Source organism: Stegastes partitus, unplaced genomic scaffold (genome assembly GCF_000690725.1).
Source record: "Stegastes partitus isolate 25-593 unplaced genomic scaffold, Stegastes_partitus-1.0.2 Scaffold645, whole genome shotgun sequence".
Taxonomy (NCBI): Eukaryota; Metazoa; Chordata; class Actinopteri; family Pomacentridae; genus Stegastes; species Stegastes partitus.
In genome coordinates, this window is record NW_007578376.1 from 228106 (window position 1) to 238649 (window position 10544).

At 41.4% G+C, this 10544-nt stretch overlaps 1 protein-coding gene across 2 annotated transcripts in view; it reads left to right on the forward strand.

The window, feature by feature from the left end:
* stx17 (syntaxin 17) overlaps window positions 1–10544 on the forward strand; it is a 19261-nt gene that overhangs the window by 6259 nt on the left and 2458 nt on the right. Inside the window, exons 4-6 of one of the 2 annotated variants that reach the window (XM_008289914.1) lie at window positions 4592–4906; window positions 6059–6109; window positions 8584–8670. In XM_008289914.1, the coding sequence (XP_008288136.1) occupies window positions 4592–4906; window positions 6059–6109; window positions 8584–8670 (453 nt within the window). The remainder of the gene's footprint in view (window positions 1–4591; window positions 4907–6058; window positions 6110–8583; window positions 8671–10544) is intronic. The other variant, XM_008289915.1, reaches the window with a different exon arrangement.

Consider the following 10544-nt stretch of genomic DNA (forward strand, 5'->3'; position numbering starts at 1 on the left):
TTTGCAGCTGTTCTCAGTTTATAGTGTATTAGAATGCTCTAGAACATGGTTGAAACTACCAGGAACATTTGGAATGGGATAGAAGCTTCATTTTCTTAAAATCTGTCAACAGTTTCAAGGGGGACATACAGTTTCTGTAAAAGTGTTTAAAAAAAAAAAAAAAAAGAAGTCTTACTGTTTTTTTTGTCACATGTTTATGTCATTTGCATCAGAAGGAAACTCATTGGTCAAATAAATACAACCTATGAGTGAAAGTTGTAATGACGATGGATCATTTTAGGCTCAACTGTATGAATGAAAAACACTGAATTAGTTATAAACAATGAAATTTATGTTTGGTATAGAAACTCTGTCATTCAAAAAAAAAAAAAAATCAGGGCAGGGAAAGAGCTGCTAGCAAACCTCAAACTGAGCATCTCCTGTGTGTTTGTAAGTACTTGTGTACTTGTTCGCATGCTGAGTGTGAAATGCCTCTGGGGATGTCGTTGCCTGGAAGCCGCCATGTCTCAGAAGGTGAAATAACTCCAAACAGGCGCACACCTATCCTCTCACCATTACCCTACAAACCCCAGGGGCGCCTGCAGAGTGCTTTCCCATGTCCTCGTGGCGTTAATCCAGAGTTGGGGTTTGTCCGCTCTGCTGTAGATGTGTGTGCTTTTAGATAGATAGGCAGGCAGATACACAGATAGTAGGTGGACTTTTTTTTTTTTTTGTCCTTTTGAGCACACAAGATAAGATAAGACAAACTTTATTGATCCCTCATCGGGGAAATTTACATGTTACAGCAGCTAGATACTGATGAGGCCTGGGAGAAGCAGAATTATAAAAGTGCATTAAGGCTTAAAAATGAAGATATGTGGACCTTTCACATGTACAGATGTGGCATGATGAACTTCTTATGTACATGAACAGAGATGGCGCGATAATGACACACATGGTGGTAGAATTGTACTTTTATACAGAATAGCTCATGTTTAACTGTCAGGTCTGCCTGGTTTACAATTTTTGGGAAACTATCTGCTTTGGAACTAAACCTTGCACACTTTGATAAGATAGATTGGAGTGTTTTCAAGTTATTTCATGATACAGCTTCGTTACAAATACAAATAGTCTTATATATAGTTATATATTAGATTTGTAAATCTTAGGGGCTGCAAGGTGGCTTGGTTTGTGTCCCCGTGCAGCGTGGGTTCTCTCTGGGTTCTCCGACTTCCTCCCACAAGGTCCAAAAACATGTTGAGGTTAATTGGTGATTCTAAATTGTCCATAGGTGTGAATGTGAGTGTGCTTGGTTGTCTGTCTCTAAGTGTAGCCCTGTGATAGACTGGTGACCTGTCCAGGGTGTCTCCTGCCTTCACCCTGAGTCAGCTGGGATAGACTCTAGCCCCCCATGACCCTAGTGAGGATTAAGCGGTGTATAGATAATGGATGGATGGATGGATGGATTTCTAAATCTTACATTAGAAAAAATACTTAATGTCAATTTCCAGGTCAACGAATAAACAAGAAATGTCCTTTGACTTGTGATGATTAGATGTATTACAGAATACCAGCTAAAACATCACATAAAGCAGCAAAGTTCTGCCTTTATTCAGTATCTACGGGCACTTTTTGACTTGTCGAATCTTCCCTTGTTGACCCACAGATGAAGATTAGTTGCACAAATGTTACAGCAACAATGTGACACTCAACTCTTGTCCTGATCCCGTTTTACATCCAACATAAAGGTAGTTTTCTTTTTACTTTTTTTTTTAACATCACCTCAAGTATAACTATGAAAAACGTACCTTTGTTTGCACAGTTTGGAGCCATCTTTGCTTGCTGAGGTCACAAATATGAGACAGTTCCATAGAAATATCAGCCTCTGGCAATTTTACACTCTGCTGCTACATGTGACTGCAGACTTATAGATCAATGAATGCATTTTGTTCACTTCCAAGACACAGATTTTCTGCGAATACGTCAAGCAGAGCATGTCAAAACTCTGGCCACGATGAATATGTGCAGACAATGTTCTGAGGTTGAACTCGGAGACAAACATGTCCTTTCGATTATTACCACAGCGGGGACGTTTGCATTGTTACAGCAGCAAAGGAGATGACGCAAACATTCAGGAACATCAGTAGAAAAATAGAAATAAACCAAAATATACATACGATACTAAAAAAAAAAATACATAAAATTTCAAATTTGACCCAATTCTGTATCTTGGAAACTACACCTTATTATCATTTCTAACTTATTTTTTCTTTATTAGTGATCCAAATTAGGTAAAGAGTCACTGTTGTAATTCTGGGAGCATTTTTCTTGCATTTCGCTGTTCACCCATCTCTTCTTTGTCCCTCCTTCCTGTAATTCAGCCTGCAGCCTCTCCCCCTACCTCATGATTGACATCCCCTCCCACTAGCTTAGCACCAAGCTAACCCCCAAGAGAAAGTCATGCAGACTCAGTACCTTCGCAGCTCCAGTAACGCTGCAGAGTCGATACTGTTTTATCATGAATATCAACTATTGAGTACACGTGTGTCTGAGCTGCGTACGGTCACGGTTAATTTGCAGGCTGACAGGTGCCTGACCTGACTGGCTCCGTGTTAATCAGTGTGTTTTTCGGCGTTATGCACGTGAGGACGAGCGTATGGGCGTATGTTTATTCATGTGTAATTAGCAGAACGTGTTATCGGCAGCGCGCTGACCCCCTGAGCCCGGGTCGTGCTGCGGCCTGGAGGGCTGATGGCTGGGATGTAATCCTCCTGTCACCCTCCGGGCAAAGCTCGTGTTCCCCAGCCTCATATCTGAACCTTATTAAGCTCCCACCAACACGCACGCACGGTTCACATCACCTGATCCAGAATGAATGAGCATTTTATTTCCAACCGGCACAGCTAGCTAAATGAACAAGAAGTAATATTTTTGTCTCAATTTAAGTGGTTAGATGTACAGCTATGAAGGATTTAGGTTTTATTTCCTACTTCAGAAGTTGGTTAAAGTAGAAGTCAGAGTTTTTCAAGGCTGACGTTGATGCTGATTATTAGCAGTGAAGCAGACCAATAGCTGATATTTGCAGGAAAATTAAATAAAAAATCAAATCAAGTTTATTGTCATGTTGCTGTACATACACAGCAGTACAGGCAGGATGAAAGAGCGTCTCGTCAGGATCCACTAACTCAAAGCAATTTAAATCAAGAAGTGTTTGCATATCTGGATCAGCAGTTCAGCATTCTGACAGCTTGTAGAATGAAGCTGTTGATCAGTCTGGAGGTTCTTCCTTTAATGCTCTGGAAACGTTTGCCTGATTGTAGCAGTTCAAACAGTTTATGGAGAGGTTGTGAGGAGTCCCTGACAATGTTCAGAGTCCTGCTCCTGCAGCGGCTCTGGAAAAGTTCTTGGACAGCGGTGAGGGAAACTCCAATGCCCCTCTCAGCTCCTCTAACTATCCTCTGCAGGGCTTCTCTGTCTGACAGACTGCAGCTTCAGTACCATGTTGAGATGCAGTATAATGGTGTTGAAATTTATAACACAACCTCCAACACAAAACAGTTGAATTACAGTCGTAAACAGAAGTCTCTATACACTTGTAAACACCATGTATATCATGGCAGTCTTGAGTTTCCAGTGATTCCTGTAACTCTTCATTTTCTACGATGGAATCACTGAAACACGTGATCCAAGTGACTTTCCTGACTTGTTCAGAGTCTCATGAGTGGATCAAATGGGTCCTAACTACATTGGCTCAGAGGAGTCAGCAGCTGGAGTCAATTGTAATCACTCACAGCGTTATAGGAGTCATTGGTAACGCAAGACTTATTGTCTTTACAAGTGTATGTAAACTTCTGTTCACAGCTGTACCTTTGTTAATGTATGTTCCCCATATGTTCAATTGAAAGAAAACTTTTCAACGTTTATTCTTCAGTGTTGATTGGCTGTTACTCATGATGACTAACCAATCAGATAGCGGGGCTGCAACTACTGATTATTTTCATTGTCACGGTTAAAAAGAGAATCTGCTTAAAAACGAAATTCTGCACCTCTCAGTGCAACAAAGTGGGTGACTCAGTTGCAGCCAAATGTTTTCGGCTGAACTGCAGGCCTTGTTTCCCCTGAGCAGAGAGGAGACGCTTACGGAAACAAATGAGCAAGATTAAGATCAAAACGTACAATAAAGTAAATGCAGCATGGTTTTAAAAAATGGTGTACAGAGGAGCAAGTTGTTGGAACACAGTCAGCGAGAGTTTCAACGCAGAGTTTGCAGAGATTGTAGAAATGTAAGTAGTTAAATATCTATTATATGTAGAGCCCCCATGTTTTTTTACAGTATTAGTAAGACTTTAAATGTTATACATGTTGATTCCAGGTTAAGTAAATAATCACAGAAATTCAACTTTTTGTTGATTTGTAGCTTTTCAACTGTGTCTTACTGCACAGAAGGCATTTGAGCTCTCTCTGCATCTAGCTGTGGTTGTGCAGTTTAGAGGGCTAGTCAAGTATCTCAGTATGCTTCAAACATCTCCTTCTTTATTTGTGCCTCTGAAGCCCTTCAGACACGTCAGCCGTTCACGCTGAGAAAATCTGCTCGTCCTGTGTGTCTCTGCAGCAGCTGAGAGCAAACGTCAGGGAGATGGAGAAGCTGTGCACTCGAGTTCGCGCCGAAGACGCCGCCGCTCTGGAAGCTCTTGTCAGGCCGGTCAGAGACAGAGCGTCAGCCGCCGCACGGGACTTCCTGCTTCTGAACTCTAACCCCGTACCTGCACCACCACCTGCCGCTCAGACGTCCAGCTGTGCATCCGGTAGCTGCGGCGCCGATGACGAAGTGGGCGAGGAGCCAGTGTCTGGCAGGCAAATTCAGCTCCACCTTCCAGAGATCCCTGCTGAACAGAGCGCAGCTGAGTCCTGGGATAACCTGGAGGAGGTATGCATGGCTGGACACAGCATGGATTCTAGCTATGTCCCCTTTTTTGTTGTATAGTCACCACTCAGTAGTATGTATGTAAAGGTGTGCGGTATATTCTTGACACGCGTGACAGTAGGCTGTTTTCCCCTGCAGGAACTTGCAGGCCATCGTAGGGCAGCCCCAACCTTTCCACTTGTTCCGACACCCACTGTAGAACCTCTTTCAGGGCTGTTTTTGGGGCCAGAAAAAGTACCTACTTCGGTGTAGGTATATTCTGCGCAACCCTGTCAAAGTGCTGTGCAGAGGCTACTCGGTTAAACTGAGACAAGACAAAGCTGACTGATGAAGCTCTTAATGTCTCAATCATGTGGCCTCATAGACTAACATTACAAACCTCCATCGCTCTATTTCCTGTGTGCTTATAGAACCGGAGCTCAGTCCAGCATCTACGACTAGTGTTTGTTGTTTTGATGCACTCAGAGTTGCCGTCTAAGCTGTTACATTTTAGTTGTTATTTTCACATTTTTAGATTTCTTGAGGTTCTGTTTAGTGCAAACGGTTTGTTTTTTGTCAATTTTTCAATTAAGAAATGTAGATTCGAGGGATTATGATTAAATATCACCATTGTAGGCTTTGGTTTGGTTCACTTTCCTGCACGTCACACGTTTCTAGTCCGTGGATCGTCTGTTTCATATGCTTTTGCAGCTGATAAATTGTGTAATTTTTGATGCTTTATTATAAGTACAACATGATATTTTGGGGTTTCGAGGGAAATAAATGGTTTTTATCTCTTAGCTACGAGAGTTTGTACAGAAAGAGGGAGCCAAAGCATTTTGGTAGAGAAGCATATCTAAAACAAAAAAACATAGGATGCAGGTTTCTCAGATGATCTCCTGTTGTGACATGTCAAATGTCATCTGAGTCAAAGGGCTGTTCTGTATTTAGATTAAAGCACTAAACACTACGTGGTACACTACATCTAACTGGCTCCTCTTATCTGTCCTTACAGATGCATTTTTTCCTCTCTGCTGTCCTGTGATGCATTAATATTCACTCTTGTTAGTTAAAGCGATTGTCACTCACAGACACTGACACTGTCGCCGCTTTGTAGCTGCAGATTCATGCGATAAGCAACACAACGAAGTAAACACCATGATTTCCTCCTCTCAGGATCTGAAGGAGCTGAGTGGTTTGGTGACGGAGTTCTCTCTGCTCGTCCACGTGAGTAGCAAACACTCTTCACGTTCACATTTCGCTGCATTTCCACGTCTACATGTGTGCACGGCCTGGGCCTGTGAGCGAAAACAATGAGGCGGGGGCTGCTCGCCTTCAGCGTTTCCAGGAAGTGGTGTGTATTTGACCACCGTGTTGCCTGGCGAGGAGGCTCAGGAGTACCGCCGGGGGCCCCAGAGGCCCTTCACCGAGGCCAGGGGGAGAGATCCAGGAGTAGATGTAGAGTGAGAGAGGGAGAGAGAGAGGGGATTTTAGGGGGAGAGAAAGGAAACGAGGGACACGGCGGAGCAGGTGGAGAACAGACGGCTCAGATTATCGCCGTATCCTCAGGGATGGAGGCAGAGAGGCAGCGAGAGATTAACAGGGAGGCAGTGGAGATGTAGTTAGGGTGAAAAAACAGGCCGAGGTACGGAGGGGAGGGCGGCGGCAGAAAGAGCATAGACATGTTGTGGCGTCTCAGGGGTGAGAGACGCCGTTAGGGGAGTGATATTCCAGCGCTCAGCCACAGTGGAAACACTGAGTGAGTGTGTGGTCGTGTCTTTGTCTGAGCCTCGACATGCGTCATGTTAGTGGCAGTTCCGATGTTTGTCAGCTTCTGTGCTTATCTCTCTCTCTCTCTCTCTCTCTCTCTCTCTCTCTTTTTTGTTTGTCTTTGTGTGTCTTCTTTGGCTTTTGACTGCGGTTATAACTGACACACGCGGTATTAGCTGCTATCTGAACAAGTGTAGCAGCCGCAGAACGTTTCACACTGATGGAGCCGCTCGGCCTGGAGTCAAAGGTGGAGAATTTTCTAAATTAGCAGCTACACATCGATGGGTTTTCAAGGTTAAGAATATTTGTTTTCTGTTTACCCAAAGTGTTGAATTTTGAGCGAAAGTCATAAACCCAATCAAACACATGAACACTTAATAGGAAGATCGAGGTGCAGTGATTAGCTGATATCAGCAGCTTCGTCAGTAATGTCAAATATTTTTAGTAATTTCATTTTTATGTGATCGAGGCAGTGCTACTATCTGTTTTTTTTTTGTCTATATTAGATATACGGCTGCAACTAATGATTATTTTTGATTGTTGGTTAATCTGTTAATTATCTTAATTTTAATCATTTTAGTTGTTTGGTCTATAAAATATCAGAAAATAATGAAAACATTGATGTGTGTGTTTCCCAAAGTTCAAGATGACAAATGTCTTGTGTTGTCACCAACACACAATTTCAGAGGTTAGATGGTAATTTAAGTTCTTTTTTGTTTGTTTTTTTAAACGCAAAAACGGGAATAAATAGTTCTTGATTGTTGCATGTTAACGTTTTTATCTTTTTATACTGAATTGACTAGCTTCAGAAGTTATAAGCTACCAGAATATGTCAGCATGTGCCCTGTTGTCGATTAAATTCGGGCTGAAAATAACGATTACTGTACTGCTGATTAATCAAATATCCACAAAATGCTAGAAAACGGTGAAAAGATGAACAAATGTCTTGTTTTGTCCAAAACCCAAAGATATTCAGTTTACTGTCACGGAGGAGGAAATAAACCAGAAAATATTCCCATTTATGAAGCTGCAGTCAAAGAATTATTCTAAAAAAAAAAAACTGCTAAAAAAAAAAAAGATTATTGGATTATCAAAATAGTTTGCGATTTAATTTACCAGTTAACATCTAATCAGTTAATTGAATCAATTGCTGCAGCTCTGGTATGAAACACTAGTTTGTATCTCTGTATACTAGAAACACAATAAAAAAAAGTTGAGCTAAAATAACTGTTTGATCAATCAGCTGATTTGAAACTGATCCTCTATAATGACGTGAACAATGTTTTCTTTTCTTATTTTGGAAAGAAACCAGAAAATATTCACAATAAAGAAGCAGCAATCACAGATATATATATACTTAAAAATTGCTAAAAATCCATTAATCCATCTTTAAATATCCGGTGATTGATTTAATAGTTGATACTTGTTTGAATTATCTTTGCAGTTTGTGTAGGAGGTTTGAAATCCTTATAAAACACCATTAGAGGGTTAACTTGGATACGAGGAGCTGAATCTTTAAGACGGCGTCGAGGTTTTGAGGAAGACGGAGTAAAAGATGCTCCGGTTGTTGTTTGGTCACTGTGTCCATCCAACCCTCACATGGAGAGAGACAGCTGCCACTCTGAATATTTCATGAGATCTACACAATGCACACACACACACACACACACACACACACACACACACAGATACACACAATCATATGACCCCACCCCCCGTTGAAATCTGCCTATAGCCTCCACACACAGACAAACACACACACACACACACACACTCACACACACTCTCACACACACACACAACTCCTCTCTGAATTAGGGCAGCTAAAAAAAAAACAAAAACATTAAAAACACAACTTTGTACACAACAGGTGGTCGCTCTTTCACGTGTGTGTTGAATATAAGTGTGTGTTAATGTGTGTTGTGTTTCAGTCCCAGCAGGAGAAGATTGACAGCATCGAGGACAACGTCAACACAGCCGCTGCCAACGTGGAGGAGGGGACCAGGAGCCTGGGGAAGGTGTGTGTGTGTGTATAGATATATATATATATATGTGTGTGTGTGTGTGCGCTGATGATCGGATGTGTGTGTGTGTGTTTGGGAGATGGGGAGATCGATGGCACTTTGCCTCCCAGCCATTCCACAGCGTTTGTCCCTATTGATCCGTTCGAATACGGAGGAAAGCTGCAATTAAGGAAATAGAGAGAGAGAGGAGAGCGATGGAGAGGAGGAGTGATAGAGAGGCGGGATGAGAGGCTTCGGTGTGTGTGTGCAGCATCCAGGAGAGGTTTAAATGACTGTTTAATAGTTCTCCAGGAGCAGCGTTGTCAATTCAGCGACACCGTGTAAGTCCGGAGACGACGCAGCAGCTGTTTACACACTGGATACGTTTTGTCTCTGATACAAAAAATAAATCACCAGTGCAAGCAAATGTCATTAATAGAAAATTACTCGTGCTAAATTTTGATTATTAGTTAGTTTTATTTTGACTAATAGGTTTTTTTCTGGCATAAATAAGCAACAACAGACAGTAAGACGCTGTGTTAGAGATGTTGTAGCCGTTTCAAAGTAGCTCTTTTTACATTTTTATTCAAGTCCTGGGTCCAAAATCATCTCAGTGTTCAGTGTCATAAGCCTTTATTTCCTCCCATAAGTAACATAACAGTGTTTCTGGGGTTTAGTTCCTCCAAGTGTCCATCTGCAGCTCTTGGAGCTTGAAGGCTTCCTCTCCACCACTCTGCTCTTCAGCTCCTCCACAGGTTCTGGATGGATTCAGGTCTGGACTCTGGCTGGGCCGCTCCAACATCTCCTCATTGTTTCCTCTTCACCGTTTCTTCACCACTTTGGCTGCATGTTTCACATCATTGTCAAGGAGCAGTCAAAAGCCACGTGCGACTGATTTGCAACAGCTTCAAGGAGTATTAATTCGTTGGACGTGGCATTTTGAAGTGAACATATAAAAGCAAAGCAAAACAAAACATTGAAATAGGGCGAATCCATCATCAACATCTCTAACACAGTGTCCTACTGATTTTTATCACATGTTTATGTCATTTCCAGCCACAATAAACCTGATGGTCACATAGTCAGTCATCACCAATCTAAATTTAGCATCGGTATGAATAGTTTTTCGGCTTGACTAGTTTACTTTCAGGAGATAAACGCTCATCTGTGAGTTGTAGCCATATTTAGTTGTCTGTTTTTGATTTTGTTTTGTTCACATCTTAGGAACATAATAGAGGTAATTACGCTGTAATTACAGACACTCAGATGGTGTTGACGGAGGCAGATCTGTAAATGCCAACACATTTTTTATCTTCTTATAATACGTTTTAGGATGATAGAAAACATAGTTTCCCCTTTTTCCTCTAGTGGAATCTATTTATTGGACAAGCTGGTTTAACATTTCATAGTTGAATTTGACTGTCTGGAATTGAAATTAAAGACATCACCAAAGCCATTCGAATAGTTACTCTGCGACTAGTCAGAGTTTTTGTTCCAGATATCTCTAATGTCAGTCCAAACCTCAGGATGTTTAGTATGCAGTGATAGGTGACAAAGAAAAGCATATTAACTCTCATCTTAGCAGGATTTTTCTTGCATAGATGAATTTTGAAGCACGAAAATGCTAAATATTGAGAATTTAAAAAGAAAAGAACAGTTTAGTTAGTTGTAGTTTTATTTGCTCAAGCGTAAATAATATATTTGTTCATCAAATGGTCAGAAATAACAGGAAAATGCTTAGATTTCTATCAAATATAACAACACAGCGTCATTGTCTGTATGCAGTGATGGTGTTTGACGTGATTATTCAGTTATCAAAGTAATCGTTTATTTCGTGATTAATCAACAAATCGCTCCCATCTCAGGTTTGCAGATTATCTAGACCACTG